General features: G+C 43.1%; 1 protein-coding gene across 1 annotated transcript in view; it reads right to left on the bottom strand.

Moving 5' to 3' along the window:
- Positions 1–3,168: 3,168 nt before the first annotated feature.
- LOC126474525 (uncharacterized) overlaps positions 3,169–17,566 on the bottom strand; it is an 87,693-nt gene continuing 73,295 nt past the window's right edge. Inside the window, exon 5 of the mRNA XM_050101995.1 lies at positions 3,169–3,571. Coding sequence (XP_049957952.1) covers positions 3,169–3,571 — 403 coding nt within the window. The remainder of the gene's footprint in view (positions 3,572–17,566) is intronic.

Here is a 17,566-nt window from a genome sequence, read left to right as displayed (position 1 = left end):
CTAATATGGCTGATCAGATTGTCTCTTGAGTCGTTTATACACTGAAGAGCCAAAGAAACTGGTATAGGCATGCGTATTCAAATACAGAGATACGTAAACAGGATGAGATGTGTAAACAGGCAGAATACGGCGCTGCGGTCGGCAACGCCTGGCGCAGTTGTTAGATCGCTTACTGCTGCTACAATGGCAGGTTATCAAGATTTGAGTGAGTTTAAAATGTGCTGCTATAGTCGGCGCAGGAGCGATGGGACACAGCATCTCCGAGACAGCGATGAAGTGGGGATTTTCCCTTACGACCACTTACGGGTGTACCGTGAATATTAGGAATCCCGTAAAACATCAAATCTCCAACATCGCTGGGGCCGGGAAAAGATCCTGTAAGAACGGGACCAACGAAGAGTGAAGAGAGTCGTCCAACGTGACAGAAGTACAACCCCTTCCGCAAATTGCTCCAGATTTCAAAGATGGGCCATTAACAAGTGTCAGCATGCAAACCATTCAACGAAACATCGATTTGGCTCTCGGAGTCGAAGGTCCACTCATGTACTCTTGATGGTTGCACGACAAAGTTTCACGCCTCGCCTGGGCTTGTCGACACAGACATGGGACTGTTTAAGACTGGAAACATGTTGCCTGGTCGGACATGTCTCGTTTCAAATTGTATTGAACGGATGGACGTGTATGGATATGGAGACATCCTCATGAATCCATGGACCCTGAATGTCAGTAGGGGACTGTTCAAGCTGGAGGCGGTTCTGTAATGGTGTGGGGCGCGTGCACTTTGAGTGATACGGAACACCTGATACGTCTATATACTAGTCTGACGGGTGACACGTCTATAAGCATCTCTCTGATCACCTGCATCAATTCATATCCATCACGCATTCCGACGGACTTGGGCAGTTCCACCAGGGCAATATGACTCCCCAGACGTCCAGAATTGTTGCAGAGTGGCTCCAGGAACACACTTCTGAGTTTAAACAATTTTGCTGGCCACCAAACTCCCGAGACATGAACAAACTCTCACCTCTTTTTATGAAGGTGAGCTAAGAATGTGACTCCAACAAGATCTAAGTTTACTGATCTACCTTGTTTCGGAAAACGAGATATAATTCCATCCTCATTTGTGGGGAAAATGCCAGTCGTCTTAAAACCTGCTGGCAGATTACTTGGCGATTTAGTCTCCATCTCGTCCAATACAGTTTTTAATAACGTAGAGGACTGGTCTTCATGAAAACATGCTGATTTCTTTCCAGCATCAGCCGCTTTTCGTTTGGTTAAAATGTCTCTCCGATTTGCTGCCGAGGGCTTAAAGTAGGCTATATGGAGGTGCCGCGTGTCAAATGTAAGGAGTAGGGTGGCAGGCAAACAAATTGGCTATGGAATGACAAATTATCTCGAATTACAGTCTTAGTATCTTCTTGTTTCCTGAGCATAGGCGGAAGGTGGGCGATAAACCAGTCGTCAGATATTGCATACTTACTTCGGTTGTACCTAGCACCCGCTGGTCCGTTTTCTGACCAAGTTGTCCAAAGATGTTCCGCTTGATATATTGTGTATGGCGAGAAAGATGATTATGCAGCATTGCTATAAAACATGAAAATGACAGTAGCCTTTGTATAATTTATTATCCTCTTTGGAAATTTGCATCCTCGGCGACGATCCGTTATTTAATTACACTACAATATAACGTTAAGCTGTGAGAAGGCGTGAAAAAGCAGGCACACTACGAAGCGCATTGGGCGCTAGCTAGTGCTGCTATCTGTCGAGGAAATGGTTAATCAGATGTATACGAGCGTTGCAGCAGATCTTGAACTAATTTGATAATTTTTTTGGATTTGGGTCCAAGTTACGCCCCACGACTCAGCCAGTTTACGGTACTACGAACGTATCCGTTAGGGCAATGAGGCGAAATTTGGCATTAGTGGGCTATGGCATAGGTGATCGAGGCGAGTGTCTTTGCTAACAGCACGACAGCACGTGCGGTACCTCTCCTGCGCTTGTTATCATATTGGTTGCACCCTGTAAGACAGATCAGTCCCGATTTGAGATGGTAAAAACTGATGGTAGGGGTTAGTGTGTGGCGTAGACCTAGGAAGGCATGGCCGCAAGTTGTCAACAAGGCACTGTGCAAGCTGGTGGTGGCTCCATAATAGTGTGGGTTGCGTTTACCTGGAACGGACTGGGTCCTCTGGTCCAGCTGAACGGATCATTGACTATAAAGGATTGTATTCGGCTACTTCGAGACCATTTACACCCATTCATGGACTTCATGTTGCCAAACATGCTACTGGGCCACAACTGTTCGGGACTGTTTTGAAGGACATTCTGGCAATTCGAGCGAATGATTTGTTTGTCCAGATCGCCCAACATGAATCCCGTCGAAGGTGAGTTCTTGCACAAAATTCTGCATCTGCAACGGTTTCGCAATTATGGATGGCTATAGAGGCAGTATGAATCAATATTTCTGCAGGGCATTTCGAATGGCTTGTTGCGTCCATGCCACGTCGAATTGCTGCACTACGCCGGGCAAGAAATTGTCCGGCACGATATTACGAGGTATTCGACGACGTGTCATGTCTGCGTAAAAGCTACCCTATGGGAAACCAAGGATAATGATTTTGTGAGTGTGTATTATAAACCATTTCTGTTTCACTTGTAGTCACAACGAAGCTTCTGGAACTCTAAATCACAGTATAACACATACAATCACAACGCTCCAGCTCATTTTTGTTATACTCTGCGAAAGCGGCGCTCCAAGTGGCCAGCAAGCTACCCTTCTCAAGGCAATACCAGACGAGGGCAACTAGCATAGTTTATATTAATTTGTAACGTAGTTGTTTACAATGGGGACTGTGTGGTGCCATAAAAATCGACAATAATTGCAGAACGACAGGACATTTGTTTTTCTTTAGCTTCGTTAGGGCGAATGAAGCGATGGATTACAGACCAGTTTGTTATCCTCCAGTCAGAAGACTGATGATGAAAAAAAGTAGTCAGGGTGGGAAGTAACAGAAGCTGAGGATGTGGATGTTGAGGTCAATATTTTAAGAAGGTTATAAATTTTCACAGTATTTTATTGACCAAAAAATATCACAATATTAGAAAAAAGACTCACAATTCAATATTTCAATGTTTACTACGAAGTATGTAAGAGGGGAAGGTTTTCTATAGGAAGCCCTTATCGATGACGTTGACAATGAGGTCGAGGACCCTCTGCTGGCAGTTGGGCGTCTTCCTGGTGAAGGGCGCCTGCAGGCCGCGCACGAACTCTGCCAGGGCGTCACCCTCGTCGGCCGGCTGCCTGTCAGCGCCGCCGCCCCCGCCACCCTCGTCCAGGGTGAGCACGACGTTGAGCAGGCCGGCGCCCAGCACGTAGGGCGCGGCGGCGGCAAGCAGCGCGTCGAGCGCGGGCCGCGCGGGCGCCAAGGCTGACAGCCCCAGCGGGGCCAGGCCGGCCTGCAGGCCGCGCTCCCACTCGCCCACCAGCTCAGACCACTCGCCGGCCGACAGCTGCCGCGACGGTGTCGTCAGCAGCGCGTACGCCACGTCCAGGCCCATCGGCGCCCACCTAAGGCACGCAAGCAGGCGGTTCATCGTCTACACCAGTGGTTCAGAAACTGGGGGTGTAATCACCCCCTGAGGGTAAAATTAAATTATGTCAGGGGTAAAAACTACACCATTCCATCACGTTTCAGTCACGAAACTAAACTGCCAAAAAACATGATTAAAACAATTTCATAAAACTATATGTTATCACTAATTATTTTCTCTCAATTAGTAGCAGTAATGCAGGTTCCTCACACAGTGACCCACTACACATACAGGGTGAAAAGTATTTAAACTGACAAACTCGGTGAGGTTGTCCTATTTTTCGCTAATCTATTGTGCTATTTTTCCCTAGTGTTTTTTCCTATGAGGATTATTTAAACTGGTGGAGGCCATGCTACGATCTTCAGTCGCTAGAGGCCATGCTACGATCTTCAGTCGTAATCAACTGCTGTCCACCAGTGTAGTAGTGCATTGGCTCTGTTTACTAATGGAGCGATACAGCTGGAGGGAGTACACTGGTATGGTTGGTGCGTACGACGTAGCACACCACAACGGACGAGCTGCACAGCGGGTTTATCAACAATATCCTAATCGCCGTATCCCGCATCGTACGACCTTTGCTGCCGTGTACCAACGTCTGCGTGAGTCCGGGTCATTTAGCAGATTACCTGGACAGGGAAGCCGTCGCACAGCAAGAACGCTGCAATTTGAGGAAGCTGTCTTGCAGCGTGTGGATCGGGATTCTTCAATCAGCACTCGTGCAATTTTACGTAACATGGTGACAAATCAGACGAATGTAAGAACAGTCCTTCGAGAGCAATTGTTACGTCCATTTCACTTAGATCGTGTCCACAACCTGGAACCAGTTTATTATCCACCCAGAGCACAGTTTTTGCACTGGTACCTGGAACAGTGTGAAATGCATCCTACAGTTCCAGCTTCTGTGTTGTTAACCGATGAAGCAACGTTCGGGCGTGATGTAAAATTCGCATGTTTGGAGTGAGGGTAACTCATACGCCACAGTTACTAGCGCTCGTCAAGTGCGCTTCTCCGTTAATGGGACTGATGACCACACCAGTTAAGTCCCATAGTGCTCAGAGCCATCTGCGTTAATGTGTGGGTCGGTGTTGCTGGGGACTGTTTAATTGGGCCGTATCTGCTACCTAGCCCATTAAATGGCAGGCACTATTAAGATTTTCTCACCAGAGCATTGCCAGAATTGCTGGAAGACGTCCCGCTCCCTACAAGACAACGCATGTGGTTCCAAGATGTCGGGGGCGCCGGCACATTTCAGACGTCGTGTGCGACGATTCCTGGCCAGACGGTTCCCAGAAACATGGATTGGCAGATGTGGTCCTGTACCATGGCCTGCTCGATCCCCAGATATGTCCCCTCTGGACTTTGTGTGGGAAGAGATGCGTAACCTTGTTTACGCAACTCCTGTTGGATCAAAAGAGGATCTGGTTGCCCCGGATAGTAGTAGTAGTAGCAGCAGCAGCAGCAGCAGCAGCAGCAGGAACAATTCAGGATACTCCTGGGGTTTTTGCCCGTGTCAGACAGAACATCATCCGACGGTGTAACCTTTGTTTACGTGCCAGTGGAGACATTTTTGGAAAATCTACTGTAACTGAAATTGGATTGTGTTAATGTATTGTCTCTTGGTCATAAAAATGGAAAAGTGTTTGTTGGTTTAATTTGTCGCCAGATAAATCTTCCTCTACCAGTTTAAATACCCCTCATACGAAAAAATGACATTAGGGACAAATATTTATTTTAATGTCCCCTACAACCTCCCAGAGTTTGTCGGTTTAAATACTTTTCACCCTGTATAGGCTGCTTTTCGTCCCATACATCGCTGATGTAAACAGTGAGTCTTATATGTAACAAATGCTACATATCTCAAGAAAATGTCTTCAAGTTGTAGATAGTACCGGCAGTAGTCCAGAAATAGCTTCATTACTCGCTTCGAGGAGGAGGAGATTACTGTTAAACGTCCCTTCGACAACGAGGTCATTAGAGACAAAGCTCGGATTAGGGAAGGAAACCAGCGGTGCCCTTTCAAAGGAATGATCCTGGCATTTGCCTGAAGCGATACTCGCTTCGAAACAGATAAATGAATTAATTGACAGCACGACACAACAGTAACTACGTAAGGGCTACTACACTGCTGTACACAGTTTTATTATTATTACACACAACGCATTAACTGCCTAAAGTCCTCCAATTTCTGCCAGTTCAGAATTAAGGACTGCAGCAGTGAACAGATTTACGAACAGTAAGTACCGTGCACACATCTTAACTTGTTTGATTTTAAATCAGGTTGCACTGTGCACGTCAAGCAAGTACCGTAATGGAGGGGATTAATGCAGGAGAAGCAAGTTTGGTAACAAGCATAGCTTCACTGCCGATAGTTAGCGTTCTTTTCTGAAGAGGAATCGTGGGTACCACTTGCGATGCACCACAAATTCTTCCGTCATTCATTCCATAAAACAAACACACACACACACTATCATCATCTTTAATCATTCTAAAAATAAAAATAATCCAAAAAGTGTACAGTTTAGTAAGGTGAAAAAAAGAAAGAAAAAGGCGTGGGTAATGGTCTAAATATGGTTGGGAACCACTGGTGTAGATACCACCAGTAACCCCAGATTCCTTAAAAAATCCAACTCCCATGTTAAAAAAAATAATAGAAAAAGCTTCAAACGTCTGAGTACTTCACAAATGAGCTAATGTGTTAAATACGACTGTCGGAACTTTAATAGTGGCAACTATTTATTTACAGCTCTTAGAAAATAGATACGTGTTTCAAAGTTTTACTGACCTTCAAAGTAGTCACCAGCATTGTGTAAAGCCGTTGCCAGCGATGTGCAAGTTGTAGGATACTCTTAGCAGTCCCAGTTGTGTTGACAGTTCGAGCGGTGCGGTCTATTGTCCGACGAATTTGTACCAGTTCTGAAGCGAATGCCGTGAGGTGTTTCCTTCAGTTTAGAAATCTAGTTGAACTCACGAGGGTTTAAGTCAGGGGAGTGCAGTAGGTGGCAGAGCACTTGGCAGTCCCATCAGTCAAACAAATCAGTAACAGCTTGCACTGTATGTGCTTGAGCGTTGTCCTACAAAATGATGGTCAGGTCCTGAAGAAAGTGTCACATAATTCTGTGTCTATGCTGTTCATTTTTGGAACACGACCTACGACCAGCTTAGAGACAGAAGTGATGATACTTTCTGCAGGACCTGACCATCATTTTACAGGACAATGCCCAACCACGTACAGCACAAGCTGTTACTGATTTGTTTGACTGATGGGGCTGCTAAGTGCTATACCACCTACTGCGCTCCCCTGACTTAAGCCCGCGTGAATTCAACTCTATGCCTAAACTGAAGCGAACAACTCACGCCATTCGCTTCAGAACTGCTACAAATTCTTCTGGCAATACACCGCGCCGCTCGAACTGTCAACACAACTGGCACTGCAAAGATTATCCACTTCCATATCGCTGGCAGCGGGTCATACACAATGCTGATGACTACTTTGAAACACGTATCTGTTTTGTACGAGCTGTAAATTAATAGTTGTCACTATTGAAGTTCCAACCCTCTTACTTGACATTAAGCACGGAAGTGAGAAAATGTTTGAAATTAGGTCAGGTTGTCACTGAAGTGATACCACATGCAATACGAAACGCAAAGCGACTTGTGATATGCCATAGAAACAGCCCGCATTGAAGCGTTCGTAGAAATATTGTTGGAGCGACTTCATCGGTTCACACTGGGATGACAGCCATGTGACAGTGACACGATTCTCTGCTTAGGCGTCTGGCGCAACACGGACTGCTTGTTGCTCCATACATCGGTAACATATAACGGACAGTCAAATGAAAACTGGAAAACTGCCACGACAAGAATGGATCCAATCGAAAGTGCCTAAGACATTTGTCCAATGGGAGACAAGACGATCAGTTTCCGTTTCATAGAACGCAGTCGGCCGCTGATGGGTCCACAGCTGCACTTCCCCACACGACTGAATCAGTGTCCACGCTTCTCTTCCTTCAGTTTGCCAGAACTTTGAAGACCACACGGTGAAATCTCCCGGCTGTACAGAGGATGTGAATGTATGCTTTCCCGGCGTATACAGCTGGCGAAGAGTTCTCGGGCTTCCAGCCGGGTGGCGGTGTCTTCAAACTGCGACGTTTCGACGAGTGACATACTCATCATCTTCTGGCGAAGTCAAGTCAAGTCAAGTGACTTCGCCAGAAGATGATGAGTATGTCACTCGTCGAAACGTCGCAGTTTGAAGACACCGCCACCCGGCTGGAAGCCCGAGAACTCTTCGCCAGCTGTACAGACGATGTTGCAGAGTTTCCTCACAAAATTGCTGAAGCGCAGCAATGCGGCATAATGTCAAAACGCCGAACAGTACTGTCTGACCGAATCATTCTGTTGTACGATAGCGCCCGCCCCCACACTGCCAATAAAATGAAGATAAGGAAACACTGCAAGATCCTCCATACAGCCCAGGTCTTCCACCGTATGATTTTCATATCTTCGGCAAGCTGAAGAAAGAGATGCATGAGCGTCGGTTTCAGTTCGATGAGGTAGACCAACAATGGGTGCAGTTGTCGATCTGTCAGCAGCCGACTGCGTTCTATGAAACTGCAGTTGATCAATTGATCGTCTCGTCTCTCAGTCGGATAATTGTCTTAGTACGTATGGTGATTACGTTTGAATGGACTCATTCCATAGTCCCATTGTTGCGGTTGTTAGGATTTCATCTGACGGACCCTTTTACACGGGGAGAGAAATTTCAATTTATTTGACGTGCCTCAAAAATAATTGTTTTATATAGTTGAAGCAATGGCGTATCTGTCTCTATAGTTTGTTTGTAGTATAACTTACCTTTCACGCAAAAATTTGAAAACCACTGTTTTGGAATTCACACGTGTTTTCCACTATTCAATCTGTCTCATTCGAGTTTGAGAAAACTATTCGGTAAAAAAAAAATTATTTTGCATATTATACTCAGATATTACAGCTTGATAATGAACACTTTGTTTCCTCTGTTACCCACAGTTATTGTGACATTTCGAAATTAAATAAAACACGGCGCATAATTCGGAAAGCTTGCAGTAAAAGCTTGCTGGTAGGGTATAAAATGCTGTATACCAAATTTAGGCTAACGCAGCGGAATTTTTTTTGACGCAGGAAGAAGAGTCATACCTCTTTCCAGTCTGAAACAAAGATGTGGCATATTAGGAATTTTGTGTGCTTTCTCCCTTGTGACTCACAGTCTGCCGTTCACTTACGTAATAAAATGAAATACCATGCCCGAGGCAGGATTCGAACCTGCGACCGTAGTGGTCACGCGGTTCCAGACTGTAGCGCGTAGAACCGCGCGGCCACCCCGGCCGGCATATTTTACAGTGCTGCACCCAGTTTGGATGACTCAGTGCATCCTCTCCAGGTCTTATCTGACAGTGAGAGGGTGACCTCCAAACGTATACACGATCCCATCAGTGGCCAAAATCTGTGGATCAGCTTCTGCAGAATATTGTAAAAGCGATGTTGTGTCTGCACCCATCAACTTCCAACGAGGTGATGTTATTTCATCTTATAACGTATTTGAAAATTGTCCGCAATGAGCCTGGCCGCGACAGACCACCTGCTGCCGTCCGCTGTGTCTTGTTTGTTCTGTCGATCTTGTGGGAAGGTGATAGTCCAACGGATAATCGTCACATCGCACGATCATGATCACAACGTGACTTATAGCATATTGTTTCGCTTCTGTGATAACTGTCTCTTAAGCAAAAGCAATTTTTTACTCATCACATAGTTTGACACGATAAACGCTGAACTATATGTCGTACAATGATATAAGTTTGCAGGTACATTCAGTGCTACATGTGAACACTGTCTGAAAACTGTTGTGAATGGAGTCGGCAGTAAGGAAGTAATAAATTAGAACATAATGCCTGTTGCTCAAGTTTTACGTGTCAGTGAGAAAGAGTTTCATAGTAGTTTGAAATTATATTTAAAGTTTGTTGAAAGTCGTTAAGACCACTCATTCTCAAATATTGGGCAAGTATAGTCTGATTGATAAGTTTCACTTATGGACCGTCTGACAGCAACTGAATAAAACACAATTTTAGTGCCATACGCGTTTCGCCTTTATTTTCTGCAAGGCATCATCAGTGGCAGGTTGCGTAGACAGTTTCTTACATATTACGCTCCTGTTGCATTTTTGGTGTTGGTCTTCTTCCTACGATCGCCAATTTGCTGTTTTTTCCACATTCCACAGCACTATGCACTCAGTGCCATACCTCTTTCCAGTCTGCACTATGCACTCAGTGCATAGTGCTGTGGAATGTGCAAAAAACAGCAAATTGGCGCTCGTAGGAAGAACAAAAACACCAAAAATGCAACAGGAGCGTAATATATAACAAACTGTCTACGCAACCTGCCACTGATGATGCCTTGCAGAAAATAAAGGCGAAACGCGTATGGCACTAAAATTGTGTTTTATTCAGTTGCTGTCAGACGGTCCATAAGTGAAACTTATCAATATACCGTAGTATTACGCGCAACTGAGGACAGGACCACAAAAGTTGAAGATAGTCTGGGTAATTTGCGCGCCAGGAACTACACTGCCTGAAGACATGCAGTTTCTAATTTTAGTACTTGATTTTTTTGTTAAGTCTTTAACGTAAGGTTATACCTCTTAATGGGCAGATGACAGCATTTTAAATTTTTAAATTCGGTTAATAATTATATGAAATACTGATAATCTGATTTTTGTTGCCACTGGAAACCCATAGACAGTAACCTGCAGCTGGAACCGTGAACTGGATAAGTCAATCAGTACTAAAGATAATGGATAAAGCGTTGGCTTAAGTTTTATTTGTATTATCGGTTTCGATAAGTCATCCTCAGATTCACACATCTAATTAATGCGGAACGCACCTCGTCCTGCTGATGAGCTGCAGTTCACTGTTACTACATCTGTGGATCCGAGGATGACGTATCGAAACCGGTAATTCCTATTAAGCGCACAATGTCACTCCAATGACCTCATGGGAATTGCAAGTGATCAGCGTGTAAGGTGACGCCTTGGAGCCACCTTAGTTCTACTTATAGCAGCTACGTTTAGTAAGCTACACGTAGATACGTTTCATAAGCTACTGTATGCAGGGTGTAACAAAATTTAACTCAAAACTTCGAGTATTATGAAGTCTTAAGAAACAAATTGAGGATAGCAACCCAGGTCGGGAAGCATCATCCAACGACTCTACAGATATTACACCGTCTAACGTCTGCCGCCAGGCATCCCCTTCAGTAGCTAATGTGAGCTTGTACGCTGATGGGCAGTAAATGGAATTACTCGTAATTAGCCTGACGCCATTATGCATGCACGATGGCAGACAACGCGTCCACGAGTGACAGCAGCAGTGTGGAGCGTACAGACTGAAGTTTAAGGCAGAGAATAATTACTTAGCTGCAGCCGTTGGCCCCTGGAACGCTTTCTAGCGTCGTCGTGTGACGTTTCCGGATAAAAATGCGTATCTTCAATTTCTTCAAGACACTACAACCGACGAGGTTTCTAGGCATTGCCTTGTTAACATTGCACGTGGCTCGGTGGAAAAAACCCATGCTTGTCACGTATGGAAGATTTACTCACATTCGTAAGCGTTAAGGACCTTTTGAGGATTTGTGAATGGTCAGTGTCTATCATTATTTTACAAAATATGCCTGTAACTGAGTCAGGTACACTCCCAGGCATAACGCATAAAATGTAAAACAATTTAGATAGAAAACGGTTAGATTTTGATTTTCGGAAGACCTTATACAAGTATTTTAGAAAAAATTTTTTGATTCCAAAAATAATTTACATTTGAAAGAGGAATATTATTTTCAGAGGGTGCTTCTCGTTTCTCAATAGAATTTTAATTTGCAATAATACTTTAGTTTTGTGTCTTCGTGACTTTGAAACAAAAGCAGCACATACATCTGTGCAAGAAAACTTGTGTCATTTGGAATTGGTTCAGAAAAAGCTCTGAATCATCACGTGAACCGTAATTAATAAAAAAGGCGTCGACTACGCTCTGCGGCTTCATTGGGGTTTTTGCTGCATTCTAAACACAGTGCCTTTGGCTTTCTTTTTGGTAATCTATTATTTTTCTTGCTAAACTGAAGGACACTAACAGTAAATCTTCCATACGTGACAAGTGACTTTTATATTGTAAGTTCATGTACTGACACGTTTCATGACCTTTGAGATTTGCTCCTCAATTTGGTCCTACGGAACTTGACATGTAAGTAAATAAAAAAATAAAGGAATTTATTGACTTTTTGTCACTTAAACATTAGAGTTTCAAATCTCAGCTAGGAGGCAAACATAGACCGTCGGCGCATAATATCTGCATATGACTCTTGAATGAGGTAATACCTGAAATTGTGATGAACAGTTCACATTCAAACCAAAACTTCTATCTGATAGAATCAGGCAGTTGGGAAAAGCCTCTTCATAAATGACTATGGAAATAGACAGAAAATGTTTACGTATGAGAATGAAATGAAGACTAAATTATTATCTTGTGCAATACTGAACGCTTTTGTTTCACAACGTATATTCTGTGGCAATTTCAGCGAATCTGCCGTTTGATTTCTCTGATCTATATTCAAAACTAGTTCAAATAAGTTTTCAACGCAGCTCAGGAAATATCTTATGAAAGAAGAAGTTGAACTCAATTTATTTTGTTTACAAAGAAATGTCTTTCTATGAACACAAAAATATGTGCTGATATTGTCAGTTTTTTAATCTATACAGTTTATGTAAGTGAGAAAACGTTTGAATTAGCAGTGAAAGAGAAATGGGACCAAAGCCTGGAAGTTTGATAGTGGTTGTGAAGCTAGACAATCTGAAAAGAGAAATCGAAAGACTCAATCCAGTTACAGGGGGGTTAGGGAAGTGAAATGGAAGGAGGATAAAGACTTCAGTCAATTATAGGGTAATAACAGCAGCATTAAATGGTATTACGGAAGTGGATTCGTTAAAAATAGGAAGGTAGGGCAATAGTTACTGCGAATAATTCAGTGGTAGGGTTGTTCTTACCATAATCTAAAGCAAACCAAGGCCTACAACAATACTTCAGGTACAAATGACATCCGAAGTAGAATATGAGGAGAGGAAGAAAATATTTGACGATACTGAACAAGATATTCAGTGTGTAAAGGGAAATGAAATCTATTAGTCATGGACGTTTGGAACGCTATAGTAAGGGAATGAATTACGGGAGGATATGGGCCTGAAAGAAGGAATGACAAGAGAAAGGCTAAGTTCTGCAATAATTTCTAGCTAGTGATAACGAATACACGGTTCAAAAATGACCTGAAAAGGAGGTACACTTGGGAAGGGTCCAGAGAGACAGGTACGTGTCAACTGGATTGCATCATGGTCAGACATTCAGAACTAAGACACTGGATTGTAAGGCACACCCAGCAGCAGATGAAGACTCAGCCAATTTAGTTATGATGAACAGACTTAAGTTTAAAAGAATCGCCCAGAAGAATCTGTGGAGAAAAGTGGGATAATGAAGTACTGAGGAATGTGAGAAGTTCTCTATGACAGTAGACACTGTGATAATAGATACCACATTAGACAGTTCAGCTGAAGTGAAATGCACATGTCTAAAAAGAGCAATTATAGAAGTTGGACAGACTAATGTACGTACAAGTATGGTAATTCCGAAGAAGATTTGGGTAACAGAAATACTTCAAATGACTAATGAAAGAAGACAGTCAAATATTGCCCAGGAAAAGACAGGAATGCCGTAATTTGTGAAATAAATAGGAACTGCGGGAAAGCCAAAGCGAAATGGTTGCGGAAAAAAAGGAAGAAATCAAAAAAATAAGTCGTAGATAGGACTGCGTCAGCGTATAAACAAAAAAGTCGAGATAATATTTCGTGAAATTAAAAGAAACACGTGAGCATTCAGAGTACGAGCAGAATTTCACTGTAAACGCAGTGGAAAGGCAGATGGGTAGGGAGAGTGCATTGAAAACCTCTACGAAGGGAGTAGTTTGATGGCATGAAAGGAGGAGAAATGGGAGTCGTTATGGAGGACGTAAGTGATCCAGTATTAGAGCCAGAGGTTAACAGAGCTTTGGAGACTAGCGATCAAGTAAGGCAAAAGAGGTAGATAAGGTTCCAACGAAATTTCTAAAAAGCATTGAGGGGATGTTGCTACCAATTGACTACTCAATTTCGTGTGTAGATTATTAGTCTAGACACATACAATTAGACTTCAGGAAACATATCATCGGCGAAAGGGCAGACAAGTACAATCAGCTTAACGTCTCATCCACACAAGCTTCCGACAAGATTAACACGCAGAAGAATGGAAATGAATATCGAGGAGTTGTTAGAAGAGGAACGCTTCGGCTTTCGGAAAGTTAATGGCACCAGAGTGACCCGAGCGCCATTGAGTTAGTAGACTGTTCTGTCTGGCGCCACTGTGTCAGGTGTAGTATCGACTATCCCTCTTGCCGTCCCATTGCCAACATCTTCGAGGAAGAGTTGTGTAATGGATCTGGGAGATGTTATTTTTTTTACCGTATTTGTCGATACTGAATTGAAAATGTTTTCTTATTTTTTTGTCAGAATTTATTATAATTTGTCTTATTATATGTTAATTTACTTCTGTTTTTGAGAGTAAAAGCATATTGATTACTATTAGAAAATGTATCGAAGAATAGCAAAGAAACTGATTGTGTAAAATATCTTTGACGGAGTAGTCTTTGACTATAGTCAGTCCGAGTCGGAAGCTAACTCTTGGTGTGTGTTGACGGAAGAACAATGTGAAGGTCGCAGTCATACATAATTTTGAATTATGTCACTATTATTTTTGTATTAACTAAAAAGAAGAAACTAAATTGGAAGAAACTGTATTTGAAACACCAAAATGAGAGAAACACGCTGAACCACGTCATTTCCTGCAGCCGACAACGATGCATTGTGGAATCAGACAACTGAAGCCAAGACTTATATTTGCTTGCAAACGTCTAATGGAAAAGGTACTGTCACGAAATATGGCAAATTTAAGTTTATAAAAAATAGTGACCATATTTTCAACTTGTGTAATAACCGGGATGCCATATTTCAGTTGGTATCTGTGAGTTGTGTCCTTATAAAGTCTTTGCCTGCAGATTGTATATATAAAGTTTGAGGATTGGCGGTAGCGACGTGACAAGAGATGGTGACGAGGTCCGAGCGGCCGAAGCCACGAGCTGCGCGCTACGCGACGAGGGCCCGCACAGGGCGTGATGTCAGAGTACTTCATCGGCGTCGACTGCAAGCAGCAGGCCGACATTGTCAGTGGGTTGGCAACATTTGTGTCGGACGACCGCTCGTGTCTTGGCTTCCCTCGCCTACCTGGCTTTCATCGGCACCACTCAGTAACCGATGCTATGCACCATGGATCCATGGAACCATTAGTTGATAAATGGGAGTAACGTTCTGTAATACTCGTGGTGATTTGTATCATTGTCTACCTGTCCACATTATTTTCTGGTTTGTACCCGACCCTCTAAGTTTTACTGGGTCGGCTTTTTGGTCGTAAATATAGGCCACAGTATTGTACTAAGACACTACCGGTTGTTTGAAAATTTGTCCCGCTGTTATATTGCCTTTTCTTGCTGGTTGAACCCGATCATTAATGTTCTGATGAATCAGCTCCTGGTCGTAAATACAGCCAGAACATTTGTACTAAGGCACAGGTTGCGGTTAAACAAAAGAGGGCACCTTGTGGTTAGATTTAGGTGTTAATTGGTTCAATTCTTTGATCGTAGTTGCATTTTTCAGTTACTAGTCATAATCTGAACAACCTGTTGTACTAAGCTGTTAGTTTCTGTGTTTGAAAGACCGGGTCATTATTGGTGTATTTTAGCTGGATCTTGTGGTTCCGCCGAATGAGTTCTCTTGTAGTAAGTGTTCACAAGGAATGTCTTAAGACGTTCCCTCAGAGCGGTCTTAATAACTAACTTTGAAAATATTAACAGCCAACTGTCACTAGGGCTTTAGTCAAAATAAGATTGTCAAAGGGGACGGGTTGGGATCCAGTCCCACCTTGGTTGCCAATTGAAATTAAGAGGTTGGTTGCTTTGAAGTAAGCTTTATTATCAAATAGTTCAAATGGCTCTGAGCGCTATGGGACGTAACATCTGAGGTCATCAGTCCCCTAGAACTAAGAACTACTTAAACCTAACTAACCTAAGGACATCACACACATCCATGCCCGAGGCAGGATTCGAACATGCGGCAGTAGCGGTCGCGTGGTTCCAGATTGAAGCGCCTAGAACCGCTCGTCCACAGGGCCGGCGCTTAATCATTGTCTTACTGTTTCCTAATCTGTTTAACCTTTAAGCCAGGCGCGCATCTTAACGCCAAACTTTTTGACATACAGATTTCAAATTAAAAGTTACGTCGTCTGATTTGAATAACTGAATTACTCTTGTCACCAATGGTGCTTATATAGTTTTCGTGTGTTGCATAAGGGCATTTAATAAAAGAGACAGTGTCCAGCGCGGTAGTAAACACCGCTGTTTCACCTGATGACGGGCAGACTGCAGATCCGGCTGCCTTGTAATCATTGTCATATTGTTTGCTGTTTTGAATTCTTTTGCAAAGGCTTATTCATCGTGAGGTTTAAGGTCAAAAGAATTTTGCAAATTTGTTCATTTTGTAAATAATTTTTTTGTTATATATATTGTTAAATAAACAGGTTGTGCGAGAAAGTTATATTGGTGGATCCTCCCAAGTTTTCCTTAATTCCAGTAAGTACCACGTATCACAGGAAGTTCTGGTGTTGCGATTTACAATGGAAACTAGACGTAAGGAAATGCATGTTCATTGGATTTATTGACCTACAAAACGTTTTCAACAATGTAACCTGGATCAAAATTCGGAGAAAATTTGGAATAAGCCATGGCGAAAAAGAAATATACAGTATATACAAGAACCAAGAGGGAACAACAAGACTGGAAGACCGAGGACGAAGTGTTCCCATTATAAAGGGTGTAATAAAGGGGCGCATCATGCAATCATTACGTCAAAGAAACAATGACTGAAATAAACCAAACTTTCAGGAGTGGGATTAAATTGTAAGGTGAAAGGATACCAAAGATAAAGTTCGTTGATGATATTGCTAGCCCCAGTGAAAGGAAGGAGGACTTGTTGAACGTAACGAATCGTCTAATGAATGCAGAATGTGGAGTAAGAATAAACTGATGAATGAAGTAATGAGTAGCAGAAATGAAATTAGTGAAACTTAACACCAAAACTGGGGAACATGAAGTAGATGAAATGAAGTACTTTAACAAGGACGACATGAAAGGCATACTAGCCGGCCGGGTTGGCCGAGCTGTTCTAGGCGCTTCAGTCTGGAACCGCGCGACCGCTACGGTCGCAGATTCGGAATGCTACCTCGGGCATGGATGTGTGTGATGTCCTTAGGTTAGTTACATTTAAGTAGTTCTAAGTTCTAGGGGACTGATGACCTTAGAAGTTAAGTCCCATAGCGCTCAGAGCCATTTGAACCATTTGAAAGGCATACTAGCGCTGGCCACGAGGCTGGGTTGGTTGGTTGGTTGGTTGGTTGGTTTAAAAGAGGGGGGGGGGGGTGGGGGAAGGGACCAAACTGTTAGGTCATCAGTCCCATGTTTCGAATAAAACAATGCCATAAGGGTGAGAATAACACAAGCGAGACTGACAACACAAAACGGAGAGAAACGAAAAACCACATGAACGACGGAAGGGCAACAAACGCTAAAATGGACAAAAGGGGTGAAGAAAGCCACAGAAACGCAAGAAACAGGTAGAAGAGATTAAAACGACAAAACAGATTACCATGGATGGCTGATCATGAGAATAAAAAGAAGACAGCCATTATGCAACGTATTAAAATCTCCGTCCTAAAAGCACTAGGATGGAGGGGACAGAAGGACAAAGGACACGCTCTATAAA

This window comes from Schistocerca serialis, chromosome 4, assembly GCF_023864345.2.
Source record: "Schistocerca serialis cubense isolate TAMUIC-IGC-003099 chromosome 4, iqSchSeri2.2, whole genome shotgun sequence".
Lineage (NCBI taxonomy): Eukaryota > Metazoa > Arthropoda > Insecta > Orthoptera > Acrididae > Schistocerca > Schistocerca serialis.
Note: the sequence above shows the minus strand (reverse complement) of the source record. Positions and strands in the feature narration are given on the sequence as shown.